This window comes from Catharus ustulatus, chromosome 15 (assembly GCF_009819885.2).
Source record: "Catharus ustulatus isolate bCatUst1 chromosome 15, bCatUst1.pri.v2, whole genome shotgun sequence".
NCBI lineage: Eukaryota > Metazoa > Chordata > Aves > Passeriformes > Turdidae > Catharus > Catharus ustulatus.
The window spans coordinates 15,488,708-15,510,681 of NC_046235.1; the positions used below are offsets into that span (position 1 = coordinate 15,488,708).

The 21,974-nt window shown below is 42.8% G+C and overlaps 1 protein-coding gene across 3 annotated transcripts in view; it reads right to left on the reverse strand.

The window, feature by feature from the left end:
- Positions 1-2,612: 2,612 nt before the first annotated feature.
- RNF145 (ring finger protein 145) overlaps positions 2,613-21,974 on the reverse strand; it is a 47,413-nt gene continuing 28,051 nt past the window's right edge. For all 3 annotated transcript variants that reach the window (XM_033073294.2, XM_033073295.2, XM_033073296.2), the window contains exons 5-11: positions 16,947-17,182; positions 13,321-13,496; positions 9,675-9,815; positions 8,456-8,638; positions 6,735-6,882; positions 5,720-6,076; positions 2,613-4,226 (exon numbers count right to left, since the gene is read on the reverse strand). In XM_033073294.2, coding sequence (XP_032929185.1) covers positions 3,798-4,226; positions 5,720-6,076; positions 6,735-6,882; positions 8,456-8,638; positions 9,675-9,815; positions 13,321-13,496; positions 16,947-17,182 — 1,670 coding nt within the window. In that variant the 3' untranslated portion in view covers positions 2,613-3,797. The remainder of the gene's footprint in view (positions 4,227-5,719; positions 6,077-6,734; positions 6,883-8,455; positions 8,639-9,674; positions 9,816-13,320; positions 13,497-16,946; positions 17,183-21,974) is intronic.

Below are 21,974 nucleotides of genomic sequence, written 5' to 3' on the forward strand. Positions count from 1 at the left end.
TCCCATGCTGGAAAACCTTATGCATTTCAAGAACTCTCAGCCTTGGCATAAAATGAAGTGTTTCACTAGGAACAAGGAAGGAAATAGATTCCTCTGCTGCAAAACTGCCAAAACCCAAAGGAGCTGAGAGCAATGCAGCTCAAAGAGAAGCTTTCAAATCAAACCCCTCACCACAGACTTGTTTCTCTCCTCATGGAGTCATCCCACCTTGTGTAAATCCATTTATTCCCTGAGCCCAGAGCTGGGACACCCAATAGCACTGACTAGACACACACCACCACACCATGTGATCAACGCTCCTATTTCCAACAAAAAACCAACCAGCCATAAAATTCCCAACTGTTCCCATTATATCACCTAGCTGGAAGCATCTTTTTGAGTCCAAATGTTCATCAATCACACCACCATCATGAGCCCACATGAAAACCATTTCAAGCCTCAGCCTACAGTTACACCCTGATCATAAACACTCCAAAAGCATTTTTTTCCCATTTACTCATGCACAGCTGCAGAGAAATAGAAAATCGACTCCAAGCAGTGTCCAAGAGGGGGTTGTGCACCAGACAGAGCACAGAGGTCGGGAGTGTTGGCCCAGATGCTCTGCAGAGCACTGAGACAGACGGTTCATCTCATCCCTAACCTCCCTGCTCCTCCAGAGCAGCCTTCCCTCTTTTCCTCCTGTTCAAGTTTATTTCTTCTGCAAGATCTAAGCTGGCTTCACTTTTGGCAGTTCTCACTTCATCCCTGAACTTCCTGACCTGCAAGATATGTCCTGCTTGGTTTATCAGTATTTATTTCCCACCCACCCCCATTCTTTGCAGGCGTATTTTTAAGTTTCTCCTAGAGCTAGTTGTCCCTAGTTTTCAGAAAATGGTCTCCTGCTAGCATTTCTGAGTTGCCAAAAACCACAAAAAATGAACACATTCACCATATCCCTTAAGTTTTCTTTCCAGATTTTACCAACCAGTTTGCTGTGCCTCATCCACCCTGCAGCACTGGACAGGCTCCACCTCACTTTGCTCTTAGAACTCTTTAAAAAGTGTTGGCACCTCATGGAGGTAACTCCCATCTTTCAAGCCCTGCTCCTATGAACTCTGCAAGCCTCTCTCTGCTCCCCTTCTCCTCCATTCCCTCTTTAAGGTATTTTTTCAGTAGGAAGTGCATCAGAGGTGTTTTCATCCCATCACACCCCTCTTTGCAGCACTCCCTGAGCCTCCACATCTTGGAGCAGCTTCTTCAGCACAGAACAGTCACTTTTGGGTCATTCCAGTGGGAATACTGCAGCATCATTTTTCCTGAAGGATCACAAACCTTCCTGCTCTGTCAGGTTCCCTTCCAGCACCACATCCACGTTTCCATGCTGTAATCCTGGCAGGTTTGTTGAACCTGCTGCTGGCCTCCAGGTGCACTCACCCACACTGCTGTAAATCCACAGTCCTTTCCTACAGCTTTGGCAGTACCAATTACCTATGAATAATTCAGGTTATAAATTATAAGGTCCATGGCCAAGAGATCATTCAGGCTGAGAAATGGCTCCTTGGCAGCAGCAGTGAAAGCAAACCTTAGGGGGTTGTTACATTTTTTATACTGCATTTATGAAAATGATGGGATAGGAATGACCCCTGTGGTTCCTTCCTGCCCTGCTGCCCCCAGGTGATCCCACAGGTGAGTTCCTCTCCCTCCCTGCCCTGGGGTCACCTGAGGCACCCCTGTGGCCCACAGAGCCCTCCAGCCTCCCTTCCCAAGGCTGGCCAAGCCTGGCTCTTCTCGGCTCTTCCCACTTGGGTAACACTCGCTCCCCACCACAGAAGTGAGGTGATCCCAGCCCAAGTTTCCCATTATTCACTTCACAAGTTTATGAGATTCTTTTTCTACATGCAGGGAGAGCAAACAGAGTTCAGGAGAGCAGCCTTCAAACACATTCTGTGAATTGAGGGAAAGCCTTTTTCCCACCATACCAAGGAGCATCCTGTAACAGCCCTGTCCAGAAAATCCCCATTTCCTGACTCCTCAGACTTATAAAGTGTGGTGAGAATGGAAACAGCCTAAATTATGTAGATGGAAAGTTTGGGCATGGACAAAACACCCTTTTGAGAAAGTTTCAATTCCACAGAAATGCAGGCATGCAAGAGCAGGACCCAGACTATGGACTGACAGAAGAGTTCAAGAAAATATTCTCAACTTTTTCCCCCCGCTCCCCAAACACACCAAGCTGCTAATAAAATGTTTTAGAATGATCAGTGAAAGCACATGATGAATCTAAATTTCTGATTAATAGACAAGAAAACAAAATTGAGATACAGAATCAGAAGGTGGTGTGACTGATGCTCCCATCCTGTCAGGGGGAAGGAAAGAGATTTGGGTTTGTTTGGGGCTCAGTAGCAGCAGGCACAGCCTCCAGGGGCAAATGTGCCTTTGAGTTCTGCATTGGCCAAGATCTGGTGACAAGAAGAGGAGGGCAGGAGGTACCAGCAGGACACAGAGCACTGAAATGGAAATGGGGAAGAACACAGGCATGGGGAGTTTCACTCATCAGGGGAACAGAGGGCTATTACTCAAGCCTCTCAACAGGTACTTGTGGAATTTCAGTGCAAGAATCACATAACCAGGTGTAAAAATCTTCAAATGTAATTTATTAAGACATTCAGCTATGTCTGTCAGTCTACATCCAAATTTACTACTAAAAATAAAATAGTATCACATTTCACATTAGGAATACCGACTTTGAAAAACACTTGAGTCAAGCCTATCGTATAAATAAGTGACTAATTTCTCTTCATATCAAAATTCACATAAAAAAATTGCCTGCCCCCTACTCCCACCTATTTCCCCACCCCAGTCCCTTGTTCTACTTGAAGCCATGATGAATGTAAAAATTTAAGTATGGACATGTCCTTGTCAAAGAAAAAAAGGTGCAAACCTATTAACAGCTTTTAAAAGTGGCATTTGCGGAGTCTGATCATACACAATAATGTACTCATTCCCAAAGTGCAAATATCGCCAGAGTTTAATACTGTTTTAATTCAGCTGCAAGGGTTAAACATTACACAGCACAGTCCTGCAAGGCCTCTATCCGTGCCCTAAAACTCATCCCACTTTCCTCCTGCAGAGGCAAAGTGTTCATGAGAGCTTTAGTTTACTTCATGCAGCCCCCACTGTGCCCATTATGAGCAAAAGTTTCATATACATCAAAATATTGACGACTCTGTCATAAAAGTCAAGAGTCACTATAGATTACATGAATTCAAATGCAACTGCCCCAAGAACACCCAAAGCATACACATGACGTTTTAAAGAGTGCTTCCATCTCCTGGTACAATCACTGCTGTTACATCTTTGATTTTTGTTTACGTGCCATAAAAAATGTCAGCAACCAAAGCTGCCCATCAGAGACCGGCAACTCGCGGCCCGTAACGCCCCCCATGACCTGGGACATGGCTCTGTGCAACTCTCCTCCCTGACCAACACCAAGCCAGCCTCCTGCCCCTTTGTCCACAACATCTCACAGACCTCTTGCTCCTCTCAGCCCTCACCTACATCTTGAAAACACTCTCACACTGTTATTGATTCCCAGACATCCTTCCTATGCCCGCAGTTCAGAGAGCTTCTGGAGTCATTTCTACTACATCTCACTGGAGTTACCACTACCAAGCAGCCCATAAAAATCAGCATGGGAGATTACATTTTGACCAGCATTAATAGCTACACTTCTTTCACAGCTGTGGAAGGATTGGTTTTCTTCTGAGTCAAACGTGGATCTCTGAAATGTGTTTGTTCCCGCGTCATCCTCGGTAGCCTCAGAGCTGGACACAAACCCTCAGATCTGGAGCAGGGCCCCCCTCTGGGGCTGCAATGAGTTCTGCAGCACAGGCTGCTCCCTGGCTGGCCTCACAGGGGCTCGTGTCACTGTCCATGCTGTGAGACCCCCCCGGCTGGGCAGAGGCCTCGGGGCTGTCGTGTCCATCGTGGCCCCTGCTCGGGCTGTCCTGCACACTTGGCCTGTGGTCACATTCAGCACCAGGCTCAGCTGTTTCCCCAGGCCTGGTGTTCTGCTCTGCACTAGGGTTTGGCTGCTGCACTGGCTCTGGTCCCAGTCCTGGGAGCTGTGAAGGGCTCTTCAGCTGGCAGTGGCACAGAGGGCAGGTTTCTTGCACGTACAGCCATTTCTTAAGACAACCCGCATGAAAAAAATGGCTACATGGTGTGATTACAGCAGTTTTCATATCCTGAAAGACACACACACACAAAAAAGGAAATACATTATTATTTGTAATCCCATTCCTCTCCTCTCACCTCACACATCTAATGGGTTCACCAGGCACAGAAGAGACAGAAGAAATCCACAGACAAGGAAGAGAACATTCTTTCCTTCACACCCACAATGTCTCCTACAAGGAGCAGCTGAGGGAGCTGGGGAGGCTCAGTCTGGAGAAAAGGAGGCTCAGGGGACACCTTCTGGCTCTGCACAACTCCCTGACAGGAGGGGCAGCCAGGTGGGGCTGAGTCCCCTCTCTCAGTGATCAAGTGACAGGACAAGAGGAAATGGCCTCAAGGTGTAGCAGGGGAGGTTTTGTTTGAGCACCAGTGATAATTTATTCACAGAAAAGGTTGTGAGGCGTTGGGAAGGAGGTGGTGCAGTCACTGGCCCTGGAGGTGTCCTGGATGTGGCACTCAGTGCCATGGGGATCAGTCACAGGCTGGACTCAGTCTTGGAGTCTTTTCCAACCTTAATGATTCTCTGATAAACACAATTCAAATACAGGCAGATCTTGCTTTATTACAGGCATTAAAAATGAGGCCAAAACCCTTTGTTTGTAAGATATTATTAAACATGACCTCTTCAGGACAAGAAACACAGGATTGGTTGGCTCAAGAAACAATTGTCAAAACAACACAATGACAGATACAACATGTAACAATACCAGAAATGAAGCGACACCACGAACTCTGCCAGCTGAGACCCACATAATACCAGTCTAGTGTTTTGAACACTGTCATTCAATCTGGCAGTTTTACTCTTCAAAGAATTTCTATCAAGTCTGGAGCCAATCCAATCCCACTCTTAACTGCACACTACTAATGTTAGGGTGATTCTTTCACTGTCACACATAACTACAATTTCTGTTCAAGAGTAAGAGACTTTAGAGCTAGAGGTGTGATAAAGATATTATTTTCAGCATTAATGTCTAAGGTTCTAACATCTGCTGGCTTATGTTAGCAAGACCCTTAACCTTTTGATAATTAGGTTTCTGCTACAAAACTGACACTGCACATGAAGCAGCAATGTCTGCAGAGACTGAGCTGCTTCTGCAGAATAGTAACAAATCAGCCACCAAGAACATGTTGTCTTTCACTAACAAAATCCTCCAGTAATGAAGAAAAAGCACGTTTGCTGCTACTGCTGTGACCAGTTCAACCCAAACAAGAGAGGTGTCAAAGCAGCTTAAGAACAGAGCTTGCTGTGCAACTGGAGGGAAAAAAAAATAAAAAAAAAAAAAGCTGTTTAAGCACATCCAAGCTCTTCATTCCTAAGAATTATCTTGGTGACAGCACTCCAAATCAATTAGCACAAAGCAGAAAACTGGGTGATTCCAGTAATTTAGTGAGTGCAGTATTAATCATTACACATCATTCAAGTCACTTATTTTATTAGCTGAAGACTGAACTTAGTCTGGGGGTATTTCAACTCAAGCCAATCCTTTGACACTTCCATTCTTACCTGGTAGCAGATGGCACAGATGTCATTGTGCTGCTCCAGCTGCTCCTTGGTGGCCACAGGCAGAGATTTTATCTTATTCACAGCATCTCTGCGAAGGAGGAAACTCTTCCAGCCCAGCTGGGCTCGCAGCCACACGTTGTAGTAGGAGTGGATGAAGATGATGACGGAGCCCATGACAGTCCACTCTCCAAAGATGGTTTCTGAGACACCATAGGCCACCACACACAGAGCCACCAGGAACTCCAGCAGCCGGTACGTGCCGTTCACGTAATAGATCACATCGTCCATGTTCTCCACTGGCTCCTTCCTGAACTCCTCCACCATGAACAGAACGTAAATGAACAGTGTCCCAAGCACCTGGAACACAGGGCAACACCATGAGCTCAGCTTTAGCTCTGCACTGGAGCTTGAGTCAGTGCTGGCCATCGAGATCTGTCCACACAAAACCCAAAAGCAGTAGAATTGTTGCTGAACTTCAAGACAAGTAAAAGTTGCTTTTTCTTGCAAAGCATTTAAGCTTGTTCCCAAGTACTGCCCCTTCTTTACCTTCCTGAGTTCAGAACATGGCTGAGTCAATTAAACAAGAGTGCTGAGCATTTTAAGGGGCAATTAAAAATACTTAATAATAAAAAACCCAAGTAACAACAAATACATACAGTATAAAACACTTCCTCTATTTACATTGCTGTGTTTTGAACATCAAATTGCTTTAAAAGAGTTATAGCTATGTAACGACACATAAATGAGTACTCTGAGAAAAAACCCTTTTACTATGATAGTTACACACCCTCAAAAGCCTTTTGGCTTTACAATTTGAAGTAGACTTCCATTCACCTTTGCTCTTAGCCCACCTAGGAGCTCCTCAGCCTCACAGACAGAACACAGAAAGTCATTTTTTACCAGCCCTTGTAATTCTGCCCTTCTCTCATCCCTGTTCTTTCTTCATCACGTATTTTCCCCCTTAGAATAACAGGATCACAGCTGATGCAAGGCTACCTAGGGCTGATGTTCTTACCTGAAGAGAGGTTAGAATACTGCTGGAGATAATGATCAACAGCCAGAAATCCATGTGGAAAAACTGACAAATCATGTAGGCCATGTACGCGGGGAACACGAGCAAGAACAGACACAGGCTGACTGCTCGGAAGTGCTTCCACAGACTCCTGCAAAACAACACAATAGGTTTTTATTTTTCAAGTCAGATTTGAGTGTCACAATAAGAATAGAATGGCTGCTGGATGTAGGCACGTTAGATGTTTGCTCAAGGCTTTAGAGCTTGTTGAAAGGAGTTTCTATTTTACTTGGGCACAGTCTCATTCCCAGCTTGCACACATGCCTACAACTCTGGAGAGTTCCCTCTCATCTGACCTTTGCTGTTTTCAATAGAAAGACAAAAATTATGGGCAAAATAAGTACTTGAGATACTGAATGTTACAGATGGAAGTCCATTAAAATAAATTATTAAACGTGTAACTGTTTGGACACTTCTCTAAACAAACAAGAGGTCTCCAAATAAAATAATTCTTGCAGCTCTTCTTCATGTTTTTGCTCATATGTGTGGGGTAAAGCTCCTTCCTTTCATCACCAGATTTAACCCTGCTGCCTTTAGAAGCATATTCTCCAATTCAAAGATTACAAAAGAAGAAATGTAAGCAGGATCTGAACATTTATCTCTGCCAATCCTTATTCTGCTCCTATAATCTACTTGTTCCTAATCTCCTCCCCAACCTAAACACACCATCAATCTTTTTACAGCCACCCATTTGTGAAGGCTTTCAGAATAACTCCAGTAATTTACTGTACTACCTCTACTTGCTCCTCAGGTTGTATTTTAACCTCAGTTAGCACTGGAGATGAGGTACAGAAGAAGTCAAAGCATTTGGGAGCACAGGACAGCAGCACAAACCTGATTAATTCAATACAGTCTGAAGAAACATCAGAGTGACTTTGAGGACTGCAGTTCTGTGTCTGGGGTGAGGGAGGAAGGGAGAGCTGAAGTGGAATTTATCCTGTTTCTTACTGATTTAGAACTCCCTGGGAGATTTGGCAGAAGAGTTAAAACTCTCTATTCCCCACAGTCTGCTTGTTTAAGCTGGGCAGATGCTCCTATCCTGGCTCTACTCCCTTTCCCTCTGTTTCTATCCTGGAAGTTAACTTGCTGCACACAGAACACCTCTAAGCTAAACAAACTCTACACATAAACAAAACTTCTCTGGTCATCTCTTCACTCACAGGTTACAGAAAGGGAAAAGACAAACACAACTGACAAAGATCAAAACAGATTAATGTGAAAACACCACATAACACCAATACAGTTCCTCAAAACAAAAATGAAACTCAACAATCCCACACAATCCAAACGTGTGGGACACACTTTATCATTTTGGGATCACAAAAAAAAAAGCTTTTACAATATCTAACACAAGGTCACTCCTAGAAACTTCCCACCCTCAATAGCTGTGTGAGATCATTGCTTTAGAGGGAAACCCACCCAGCTGCAGAGGAGGTTAAGAAAAACCATTCTGCAAATCCACACAATGGAGTGTGGGTGGGGACAGCACAGTCCTGGATTTGCTTAACTGGAACCACAAAACTAGAGAACTTGGATCAGAAAAGAAATCTGCATACAGAAAAAAAACAAGGCAACTTTACAAGTACTAAAAGCCATCAATTACTAGTTTATCACCTCCTAAAAGAGCATTGAGTAACTCTCAGTTTAGGAAACCAGTCTCTTACTTGTCCCTTGAGGCTCCCAATGCCAAGACAATGGGATCAGCAATTTCCAGCATGGACTGAAGGATGGATGCCACCACAATGAAAAGAATAATACTGAGCAGGAACGCCCGATGCACAACTTGGAGCTCAATCAAACCTGTCTGCACAGCCAGGATCAGGAGCGTGACTCCTTCAGTCATCCCCCTGCAGATCAACACAGTCAAAAAAACAAACAATCACATCTGGCTCAATGCTGGTTCAAAAGTACATCTAGAAACAGCAGGAAATAAACTGTCTGCTTCTGTCACAACCTTTCATATGTCACTGGTTTTAGGTTTCACTGGTGTCCCTGCAAGGCTTTAACAAGGAAGGGAGGTTTTCAAAGTGCTGGGCATAGGAACCAGCAGATTTTGCTCCTGACAAGCAGTGTTTGGGCTACATCCAGCTCAGACACCACCCAGCACAAAGCATTTTAAGGACCCAGTTCAGGCAAATTACCAATTTTGCCATTTTTCAGTTTATTCCCCCTGTACCTAAACCAAATACAGCATCCACTTCTTTCTGTCTTGGAACCTCAGAGTGATTTTAATCCCTCACCACAACTATTTGATCCAATGAAGCACATGCTTCACCAAAAGATGCTTTTATAGACACTACTCTTATGCAGCTCTAATTTATACCCTTTTTGCTTCCACATCTTGGGATCCAAAATGTAAAATACTCTTTTGCAAATGGTCTCAACTATCTATAGAGTTGTGGGCTGGAGTAACAGGAAAGGTAGTGTCAGGATCCCAACTTCATATTAGACAAGTTGAGACAAGCCTGAGAAAAAGCATTTTGACTATTTCCCATAACAATTTACAAGCAATCCATACAGTGTTGTGTTTTAAACCTCACAGATTAGTAATGTTTCATATATGATTAGAGGGGAGATGAGGAAATGAAAATATGAAGTGTTTATATTATGCAAGCATGTGAAAATTTTTCAGTGACTCATAAAAAATAAAAGCAATTGTAAATCCTGAGTAAGAGCACTGAATTTGTGCAGAAAGGAACCATTTCCCAAGAAGTCTGTGACAAGTATTTTCACCTCAAATCTTTTCAGTGCACACACAGACTGGCATACAAAAAGCCTGTCAAAAGGTCAAGAGTCAAAAAACAGCAATGCCACCCCTGTATTTTTAAATAAATCACCTTTAATCTGTTTGTTTTCAGACCCAAGGCACAACGAGGCACTTACCTGTTCATAGCAGGATCGTTCATGAACGCTCTGTAACCCTGCAAGTAAAACTTGCAGAGAGTCAGAACTCCCAAAGCCACAAAAGAGACTGTGAAGACCAATCCCAGCAGTGAGTATGGAGTGCTACAGCATTCGGCAATACTGCCAGGAGAGACAGGAAAAGAGACAAAAAGAAAAGCTTGGTCAGTTAAAAGCAACGTGATGAGCTCTCCCCTTGTCCTGTTAACTGTCAAGTTGGTTTTAAAGCAAAATTGGAGCGGTTTAATGAAAATGTTAGAAGTTCTACACTGCCATTACATCTTCCAAAAACAGAAAAAGATGAGATGGGTTTTATTCCTTCTTGCCAAGATGTAAGTTCATTGCAGCTCCCCGTGGAGGCAGGGCTGTGCTGTGACATCCCTGCAGTCCCCTCGGCACAGGGCCACGCGGTGGCAGTGTCCTGCTGCTGCTGCTTCCACACACTGGAGTCACTCACTGGAATTTCACCCAGCACCACAAAGACCCAGGTTAAAGCAGATGGATTCACTAAGGCATGTTCTCTTCCTATCCATAATACTGCACATCAACATCAAACTAAAAAATCTTGGGAGATTGGGGCTTTTTGTGAGCATCCCCACCAGGGTCAGGGCAAAACCTGTCTTTGGAATGGCTGAGCCTGAAGCAGCAGAAAAAGACAGCAGAGAAGGCTCTCCTTCAGCTGGTTTCTTCCTCTTTTTTGCTACAGCAAAGTCGCAGAGATTGAGACCCCAGACTTCATCTGACAGCTCCATCACCCACTTGCTTGCTCTTCTCCTGATCCTGGCACTGTGATCTTTGAAGCAGCCCAAGCCCCAGAATGTGCTTCAGGTTCAGAAATGCCAGGTAAAAATGAAGAACCAGCTGCCAGCCAGGGGTTACACATCTGGAAATACTCACATGCATAATCCAAGGTAATACACTGACACATTCATTTAAAAAAAATAAATCTTCATTTGTTCCTCAGGACAGTAGTCTTGAGAGAGAAACTGCCATGGTCACAACCATGTCTTGCTAATTAACTGAGTGATGAGTGAAACAGTCCAGTGCTCTGACAAAAGAGTTTTGAGGAAGCACATGCTTCAAAAATAAACAAATCTCATCCAAGAGACATTTACTTTGTCTCTTTTAGTGACTACTTAAACATGAAATATCCTTTGAAAGCAATTCACTGCAGAAAATGTTCATGTGTTTACATATAGTATTTACAGTACTTCTGGTAGGCCTTCAAATTCTGCCTGTTTACCAAGCTAAGGGGGGCTGAAAAAGCTTTTAGATGTTCCTGCTGCTCAAGATAGTGAGAAACAGTATTTAAAGTAGTTATTTATGTAGGCTATTTGAGGAACTCTAAGTTTTGCTTCAAAATAAATTATCAGTAATCAAGCACCCTGGGTTTTCTGCTTTTTTGCTGGAGTAATGTTAGAACTCTTCTTAAATTTGATCTCATATGCAAAGGTCCCAGAGGAGCTTATGAGCTCAAGAGATGCCTGGGGAGCTTTACTATGTTTATGTGTCAAGCACAAGCTTAGAAATTGTCCCAAAGAGCTGAACTCTTCATGGTTTCTCAAAAATCACAGCAGTTACAAACCCATGGAAAAGATTTTGAGAAGAATGAGAACAATGAAAGGTGCAAAATAGTTTTAAACAGTAAATATTGAATAAGAACTTCCCAGTCAGGAAGGAACAGACTTAGGACACTCTCAGTTTTGCAGAAAACCACTTGATAGCCATGTCTCCCCTCCCCAATATATGAACTGAGGGGCACTGAGTGAAATTATATGGATTCAAGCAATCAAAATGGATTTTTCATTATAGAGACAAGCTGTAAAAATGCCTTGCCTCAGAATCTTCCAAGTGACACAAGTGTACATGGGTTCAAGGGCAGAAACCACAAACTGATGGAAGAGCTTTTTTAGGGTTACTGAAATACTTATAAGTCACATGCAGCTAATGCAGCCTTGCAGAAGTTGGATGCAGGACTGGATGAGTCCTGGGAAGCATCCTGTCTGACAAATCATGGGTGGGTGTCCTTCCAGGAACTCATCTGCAGCCACTGCTGGGAACTGGATCCCAGCTCCATCAGGATCTGCTCTGATCCAGCACAGCCACTCCAATCTCCTCATGGAGTCACACACAGCTGCTGTGTGCACCCCAACTGCTCCCCCCTGAATTCCAGCCCCACTGTTTTAAAGCAATTCTTCACTTTTAAAGGGCACAGATGCAGAACTCACTTGTTTTCATGGAAGAGCACATCTTTTCTTCCACTTTGTTGAACAGCCAGTGCTACATTATTTCCTGACCTGCTATTTCAGCTCCCTCCTAGGGGTCAGAAGCTGTTAGTGGTACCATTAGAGTTTGTGTTTTTAAGATCAATCAGTGTTTTGACCCTGTTTTGCCACAAATATGAGAAGTATAACAATTTGGTGTAGGAATAAACTCAACTTCAAGGAAAAGGATTGCTTCTCCTCTACTGTAACAAAACTAAAACTGAAGAAGAAATGAGCAGGAAGAAAAATTTCAGACCCCAGTGGTTTAGTTAACAAGCAGGTAACACAGTCAATGCTTCTGCATAATGCAGGGTGACACCACAAGCAATTTAAATACTATATGCAGTAAAAATTCTTGGCATTTCTCCTTAATGATAATTAATTTTGACAGCTTACAGGATGGCACCATAGACAGACACAGCAAGGCAAAAAAAAACCCCAGTAACTGGAAAGTCTGATTGGAAAACTGTAGTAATGACTGAGTTACTAATCTAACAGCAGAACTAATGATGTGTGATCCCTAAAGACTCTGTCCTGTGCTTGCTGGCTGTGTTTAGACAACTGTTACCTCTCTTTTCCCCATCCCACTAAGGCACTGTACCTGATCTGCCTAACCCAGCTCCTGCAGCACACCCAGCTCCTCTCTGCCCTGCATTCCTGCTCCCTCTGTATGTACAAACAGCTGAAAAAGGCACCAGGGTCCAGCCAGGAGAATCCTTCAAATGCTGCCTTTCAGTAACAGCACCAACACAGACCTCTATCCTTTATCTTACAACCTTTAAACTTCATAAAATTTATGGCCTATAAAACTTTTTCTGTTTTTAGAAAGTTTTTACAAATCTGGAATCTTTCTGATCTTTACAGCTCTGCCACATTAACCACTGGGCTCAAAAGTTGCTTTGGGACTTGGGTGCTTTGGTTGCTTGGATGAACTCAAGAATGTGTCCCACACTAAAATGATGAAGCAAGACATCCAAGGCTCAGAAAGCAACATGAACATGAATAAGATACCAGATGGACTGAACTTCAGCTGAAGTATCTCAGACTTAAAACCAATTTATACACTGACAACAACTTCTGGACTAAAACTCTAATTATGGCTACTCCTTCCTCAAAGCAATATTTTGTTTTCTTTGGGAGCTCTCCCACAGTTCTGTGAATGTCTGCTCTGAATGGGATCCATGCCTTTGCAGGACAAGCTTAACAGGGTTTGTATGCATGGCTGCTGCAATTAGGACAAATATTTGTTGGGTATCCAAGTGCAATAAAGTAAATATCCACATCTCATCTCTAGAAGAGCACAGATACTCATTTCAGGGAACAGTTCAAACAGAAAACCAACTATCAGCAGGCTCCTGAATTACCTGGTCAAGAAGAGGAAGAGGAGCCTCTCTCTGGAGGCAGGCTGGTCCCGTGTACTGAAATAGGAATAGATCTGAAGAGCAAATAAGACGAGCCAAAACACCATGAAAAGCACTGGGACCACCAGCTGGTTCCACAGAGACATTCCCAGTGCCAGGAGCCCATACACCTCCACCACCTGGGGAGACACAAAAAGGAAATTTGTTATTAAGTCACAGCACTTGGGATTTGATAACAAAAGGAAAGTCAACAATATAGTCACAAGGAAGGCAAGGATACCCCACATGACATCAGCCATCCCACAGGAAGAGGAGGAGGCACATCAAAGTACAGTTTGACAAAGGCAGAGCTCAGGTTCAGCAGTGACAGATTTCCAGTCTGTCTGGCAGGAGGCAGCAGCTGACTCCAGCAGCAAACCCTCAATGTCCCTTCCTACAAACACCTGGCTTGGAGCTGCTCTCTGCAGCCCACTCACAGCTACAGGGGTGAGCACATGTGGCTCTGGGTCATGCCAGCCCCTCAGATCCTCTTGTCCAGTTTAAGTCACAGCAATGTTGTTTTCTCTGTAGCTACTGCCAACTCACTGCACACACTGAAATGAGTCATACCATTAAAAAAAAAAAAGTAGTAAATCTACTTTGCTGATCTGTTCTTAAAGAAAAACTTAAAACCTCCCACATTTTATGCTTAAGTATCTCCAAAGGATCACATACCTAATCTACCAAGTGTTTTGAAATTCATGCTTAAAACTTGTATTGGAAGACTCTGAAGCTCAAAGTACTTCCTTTGCACTGCAAAGACTAAGTTATAATCATTTCCAGGAAGCTGGAACTTCATATAGCTGGATTTAGGTCAAAAGGAAACTGCTCAGAACTACTAAATCCTCATCACCTGCTTCCCACAATGACACAGAAGCCACCATGGGAAGGAAATTTTCAGAAATGCTAAAAAAGCTGACGAGCATGAGGGCTATGACACTCACAGAACCTGCTGCAGCACTGGGGCTGATGGACAAGCAATATGCTGCTGGCAGGGACACAGTGCCAAGCTCCTGCTTTGCTCACAGACTTGTCAAGGAAGTGTATCTGCCCTCAGGAGACTCCCTGGCCTGGGAGCAGGCAAGCAATCCTGGCACAGTGCTCCACCACATTGGAAAAGAGTCATGCTACACTCATAATGCAGATTCATAATGGTGAGACATTTCTGGCATCTTCTGTTGCAAACAGGCAGCCAAGGTTCTGGGCCTGTTTTTACAATATACCACTGGGCACAGCCTAACATACACACAAACACAAAAAGCTGAGCTGGTCCAACCATTAGGGCTCTCAGAAAACACTCCTGGTGTTTAACATCCCAATATTCACTAAGTTTTGACACTGATATCAAACCTGCAGTCAAATCCAGTCTAAAATAGCTGGATTTGTGTGTAAACTCACAAACACCAGGACAACACTGAAAACCAACAATTGCTCAGAGTTACAGAAATGGAAATTCAAGCACAAAAATATTCCAGCTGGAATGGCAATAGCCTCCTCTGGAATACACATCCAGGCTTGATTTGCAGCAGAGTTGCAATCAGTTACATGAACACACAATGAGCTGATGTGTTTTCTGCTGTGCCAGGAATACAAGAAAAGAGCAGCAAGTTCTTAAAAACCAAAAATCCTGGGTTTTGCCAGCACAATGCGAAAACCACTCACAACTATTCACTGCAACTCTATTACATGTATTTAGAAAAGCAGCATCCAACATTCTTATAAACCCACTGCCACATTACAAATTTTCTGCCCTTTTTTTTTCTGTATTCCCAAGGAAAAACACTTTATTCCCTCTGCATAAAAAGCCAGGAGAAAGAGTATGATCAGTGTCCAAAGCCTAGGAATACAAGGAATACTTCCTCATGATTACTGTAATACAGCCTGGTGTGGAAAGATTTGAAATGCTGGGATGGGGAGGGGGGAGACAATCAGATGAGGAGACTTGGGAATAGCAATATTTAGAATTCTGAAAAACAAACCAAAAAAAACCAAGAAACAACTATTTTTCCCCTTCAACCTGGAATGTATTTGCAATTAAAACATTTGTTAAGATGTTGAACTGCTTTAAACATAAGTATTTAATAAAAAATAGATACAGGTCTCAAATCCACATCTAATCTGAATTTGACTTCAGGGAGCCAAACTGCATCCATTCATGTACACAGAAAATGGAAGTGCCTATTGCAAGGCTTTGAGCTGTACAGACGTGCAACTGTTTCACCCCAAATGTTGCCACTCCTGCACTGTAAGCATATTTCTATTCTCACTGGAAAACAGGATATTGAAGCTTTGCCAGACAGCTTCCCAATTAATTTTTAAATCAGCAAATCTACAAGCTGGGGAGGCTTGGATTGGGTATCAGGAAAAATTTCTTCACTGAGAGGGTGGTCAGGCATTGGAAGAGGCTGCCCAGGGCAGTGGAGTCACCATCCCTGGAGGGATTTAAAAGATATATAAATGTGGCATTAAGGGACATGTTTAAGTGGTTGGACTTGATGATCTCAGAGTTCTTTTCCAACCTAAACAAATCTGTGATTCCACGGACGAGGTCAGACCAATGGTAGGTGCTGCACAAACACAGAAGCATAATCCTGCTCTAAAGACCAACTACATAGAAAATAAATAACCAGACACCAATGATCAACATGACAGGTTGAGACCTTGGCACAGCACACACCTCCTGCTGCCAAGCTTTTGTTTGTGTATGACAGATATGACAGCAAACAAGAGCTTTAAAGAAGGTTTTGAAAGAGCTTAACAAGTTAGTTTTCAGGCTGCTTCTGGATTGAAAAGCAGAAGGCAAAAAAACCCAGCAGTTTGGTTTGAAAAAAAATCCAGGCAGTGGAGAGAGCTGAAACAGTGGCTCGGTCAAAAGCCAAGCAAGCACCAATCTTTTTATATTGAAATATACAGAAGAATGTATAAACATATATATATATATATGTATACATGTTATATAAAAAAAACAGGAAATGTGATGTTTCTGTACCACTGAAAAAGTGTATTTTGAACTAAATATGTATCAGATGTTAAAGCATTAAGAAAATGGACATGTTAGATCAGTCTTCTTGTTCAAGGTCTCAGTAATGCTGCTGATCTAAAGAAAATGCTACAGACTTTTCAAATCACTGTGCAAGTTACAAATCACTAAGTTAGTGATGATCAGAGTGAAAATCAGCTTCAGTGTCACTCCCAATTTAACACTTCCACAATTACAAACACTTTTCATACAGAAAGTGTTTCTTGAAATGAATACCCAGGGATTACCTTCCTCACTTAGAAGGCTGCAAATTCCAGTCTGACACAATCTTGTCTTTTAGACAGAACTTGGGAAGGACCAAGCAAAGTCCAAACAAAGTGGCCAGCAGCATAATTCAGGCTTGAGTCTTAACTGCTCACCTGTCCAAAGCATTTATCTATTATGATCCAAAGCATCATAAATTAAAGAAAGAAGATGCTATGGATAGGAGCTTATTTGGTTGGCTAAGAAAGGATGAGTTAGCACACAGAAGGCAGCTAAAGTGGGTTTTTTTTATTTCTTTCCTTCATATAAGGCTGAGAAAACAGAATGTTTCCCTTCCCAATCTTACCTGGACAAGCTCTCTGTACGCAGACTTCGCCAAGTTATAGGGCACCAGAAGATTCGATGCCAGGAAGTAGAGAACTTCCAAACCGGTGAAAATCATGGCGAATTTATTGATGATGACGATGGTCTCGAGCGGGACGAGGCAGAGGCGAGCCAGCAGAGGGAGCATATGGGCAGAGAAGAGCCAGATCTGCTTGGTCTTCATGACGCAGGAGCAGAGCGTGCACACCACCAGCTGCCCTGGAAACGCGACACAGCAGTTCAGAATCAAGCTGATTATCCCCTTCAGGAAAAAGCGTATTTTTAATACGTTATCTCTGCACAACACCGTTATCAACATCCAGCATGTTATGGTTCTAACTAGGACATCTCTGTTATGAAACCAGGCTCCTCTCCGTGGCTTTTGCTGGGTCACTGAAGTTACCCTTTCCAAAGTGAGCACAGTGAATGCTTTCACTTCCCAGATTAGTGAGCTGTAAACCCAAAACACATGCAGAATCAGATTAGTAAAGCCCCAGGAATAAATTATACAGAGGATAACCCAACAAGCCAGCCCTCTTTTTCCTCACCGCCCCCAGCTCAGCTGAAATCCCATCAGTATCTGTACACACAGCAGCTTTTCTGAAGCCCAGCTACACTATTTCATCCTGACCTACACAAAAAAAGCAATCAGAGGTCCCAAATGGCTTTTAGAGCAACAATATTTACACTGTCAAGAGGAATTACTGGCCAAGAACAGCAACAGGAGAACAGCCAGGTCAGCAGCTGAGACTTCAATAATTTCATAACACCCTGAGGCAGTTGCTCAGAATGATCACTGAAGCTTGCAAGTGATAGATAATTAACAACTCAATTCTCTGTAATAGCTGGTGGGGACACAAGCCTGAGCACATCTCCCCCAACACACCCACAGATTTGGAGGGTGGCATTTCTAAAGCACTGAGACCACTTCAGTACAACTGCTCCCATCACAGATATTGTACCCTTGATTCCAGAGGAAACTGAACAGGGCAAAATGCACATTGCCTGGGTAAGAACAATCCTCACTCATCATTTTGCAGTAAGGAAGACATTTATGGTATATTATTTGAAAACAGGCCCTTGTTCACAATCTGTGTTAATTTATAACCAAATGCCACAATGAGTGGTACTAAATTCAAGTGCAAACACCCTGGTTTGGAACCACTTTCTTAATGTTTGCATTTTGTAACTCACTCTGAAACCAGGAGCTGGCCTTAGGAAAAGAGAGGAACCAGACCAAGGCCAGTAACATCTCTAGGTCAACATGAACTCCATGTGCTCACATAAGCTCTCTGACCTTGTAAGCCCTTCTGGATGGGCTGGGGAGGGAAGCTGTGAGAGGAGAAACAGGAGTACCAGGGTTTTGCTGTCATTCTGCCAAGCTTCCCTGCCTAGGGAGAGACTTCTGCTTTCAAAATAACTGCAACTGAGCTGAAAGCAATCTCTAATCTCTACTACTTAAGCATACAAAGTTCTCCCTCCTTCACACTGTCCCCTTTCAAGCTAAATTCCTACTGTCAATTTGACAGATGTATTTCTGAATTAGCAGATGTCTCTGCAGAACAAGCACCCTTGCTCTCAGCAAGGCACTGTCAGCATACTGGGTCTTGTGAGCCTCAGAGAAAGTTACTCTACTCATCTCTTCAGACTCCAGCTCTGAAGCATTCTCCCTCTGCTTTGTTGTTCTCTGCCCACACACACGTTGCTACAACCCTATTTAAGACACCACCAGCACACTGCTGTGCTGTCATATTCAGGAGCCTGGCAGGCAGCTTGAGAGGATTTCTGCAACTCATGGTAACTAAGGCAACTCAGCTTCACACACAAAGGGACACAAACACCATCCAATGTGTTCTTCAGTATTTAATAAGAGTCGTCATCTGAAATCAAATACTGCAACACTATCACATTAAACAATCCAGGGCTCTCTGGGATGACTCTCCCATCACAGATTAGAGTCTCTGAGTTCAGTCTCAGTAAATAGCAGAACCTGCTTTCCTCCAACAGCCATGTGTGAAGTGTGCTGCTCATCCCTGCTCAACTCTGGCCTCCCACCGCTTAATTTAAACACTGATCAAAAATTACTTGTCATGGGAAGGAGGATTGTACACAGCATCAAAGGAAATACATGGGAGCACTTTCTCTGGAGGCTTCAATCTCCCACCTGAAGTGTGCACCTTGTCAATTCTCAACTCCTGCAGGAAAGGCATGAATGTCTCCAATGGACTTTGAGTGATGGCGCTTCCCATTTTAAACTGAGGTAGCAGCACCTTAGCTCAGGACAGCCAATCTCTGTGCAGTAAATTTATCTGCAGGTGGGGCTGCACAGCATCACACAGCAGATCAGCCAGAGAAAGTAACCTCACATCAAATCATAGATTTTAACACTTGAGGTATCTGCTATGACTATCAAATCCAGGTAAGTGTGTGAACCCTGTAAACTGAAATGCTGTGGTCTGAAAACTCATAGACACTATTAATGAACCCAACAGCTGCAACACCTCTGGAAGACACCAACCAGGGTCCTCTGCTAGGCAATGAGGCAATAAGGAAGAAATCCATTGTGTGAACTTCCTGCCCATTCCTTTCCCTTTCCCATACCTCCACAGACACATTAAACCCTGCTGACAGGTATCCAGAGCCTCTCAGCTCATAAGCTAATGGAAAATGTTCAACAAGAAAGCTGACATGGCACAGCCACTGTACAAGCCCCATGGAGTAGAGAAGCATCTTTATTTCATTCACAGTTTTAGAAAGCTGATGTTAACAAACTCCCTGGCTACATCAGTGACTTACTCAAAAACAAGGGGTATCCTAAAGTTAATATAAAACCCAATTCTGTGCCATAAGAATAATGAAGTCTTCATGGAAGCATCACTTGCAAAACCATGTAGCAGCTTTGAAAAGTTCAAGGTGATGTGTTCCTAAAGTGGATCACTCATCCAAGGGGCCATCTCTAAAGCCATTTATTTCTTCCCTCCAGCACTTAGGAACACATTATTATCCCCAGACAACAGTCATCACACTGAGTTAAATGTTAGGGAAGAAATGACTGTGAGATCCCATTCAGAAAGTATTAATGAATAAAACAAAGGTTATAATTGTGAACCAACTGCTACTATATATAATTCCTTTAATTCTGACCAGAACTTCAGGAACCAGAGCTGTACCAGAAGCACCATTATTCCACTCCCTCATGCACCTGCTTTGGTGCCTGTCAGCAGTGCTGCAGCACAACACCCTGTCAGAATGTGTGAGAACAAGAAGGAGCAAAGCACCTGTACATTGATTTTGCTGTGAAGATGACACCACTCAGTGCTGTGCATTCCTGAGACTCCACTGAATAAACAACCTTGTATACAACAAATCTGAGAAAACATTTCATATTTATACAAAACACTGTCAAGTCTCACAGACCACTTTCACAAGTCTTCCCCAAAGATGACTGCTTGTCAGCAAGACCAAAATTACATTTTCAAGTTGGCTTTGAAAGAATAAGGAGAATTAAAATGGGGATATTAAATCTGTTAACACATACACATTTGTTAGTACAGTCACAAATACCTATTTGTGAAACACAATTACAATAAGGGGACACTTTAGTCTGACACCCACTACAGCTCAAAACTGTATTGAATAAAGCCATTATCTTTTTTTCACTTGTTTTTTCCCTATTAAAACCTAGATGCAGCACGTTGGGTTTGACTCTCAGTTTAGTTTTTAAGTGTTACTGAATGACACAATGGCTCCTGATCTCTTCCTGCCCAGGCCTGCATGATGCTTTGTGAAGCTCTTTGAGGGATTCTGCTTTCCCATGGAACCCTGCATTGCACCTGGGAGAGATTCACAGGACTAATTACAAACATTTTCTCATAAAAAACATGCCAAAGCTTTAACTGCACTTTGGTGCCATTTGATGAGACAGGAAAATATATCTAGACATTCAGAAGAGAGAGGAAATTATATCTAAATAATATTTCCTTAAAAACTACCACTGTTACTTCTATTAAAAATATTAAAATTACAGACAAATGCCACAAATGAAAGTAAGGATGCAGGCAAATGGGAGATGGGTAACTCTATCAGACCTAACATACTGTAAAGTAGTAAACCCATTTTTATCTGCCAGTAGCAGCTGCAAGTAAACAGAAAGCAGCTGAGTTTTGCCAACAGTAGGACATGGCTGACTAAATCTGTCAATAATCTGATGAAAACCATAGATCTTAGTGAAAGGAATTAAGAAGATTTTTCTTCCAAGCTTGTCTCAGGCTTCATTTTAAAATACACATGGTGTGTGTGTATTCTAGTATCCTCTCAGAACATATGGTTTGGTGTAGCAACCTTAACACTGAATTTATTCTCTTCCAGTCAAAGTTCAAAGGGTAAGGAAACACTCTGGGAAGTCCAATTCTTCATGATTTATTTGGGATTTTTAGGTAGGGAAGTAATCTCTGTCATTAATCAAACAATTTAGATGTGTTTGACTTGTTATTCCTTAACTCTTTAATAAGGAGTATCCTCAGGACTCTCTAAAAAAACCAGCAGCCTGTAGTCCCATGCACACACCCACCAGTGTATTTCACCACATTTTGTAAGAGAATGACAGTGTTTAGCTATAAAGCCAATAAAGAACTAATGTGTACAACACCTGAATTTACAAAAACACTACAAATGCATGTAACTATTGAAATTTCTACAGTACTTTCTACATAAAGGTTATATTATAGACACTCCAGTTGTTCTGAATCAGACTGCATAGGCTGAGAATAACAGAGGAGAGCATAACAAACAGAACTGGAAAACATTTCAGAGCTGCAAATGTGGGGAATTGGTAAATCAGTGGCACAGAAAAAGCAAGGCAGGATACAGCTATCCTCCCATGCCTCTTGCATGTTAATAAGAATCACAGCAAGTTAAAGTAATAAAGGAGATTTGAAACCAAGAGGTAAAACATGCACAGGTTCCAAGGAAGAGAATGAGAGCTCTCTCCTCTCACTTATTTAAAGCACTT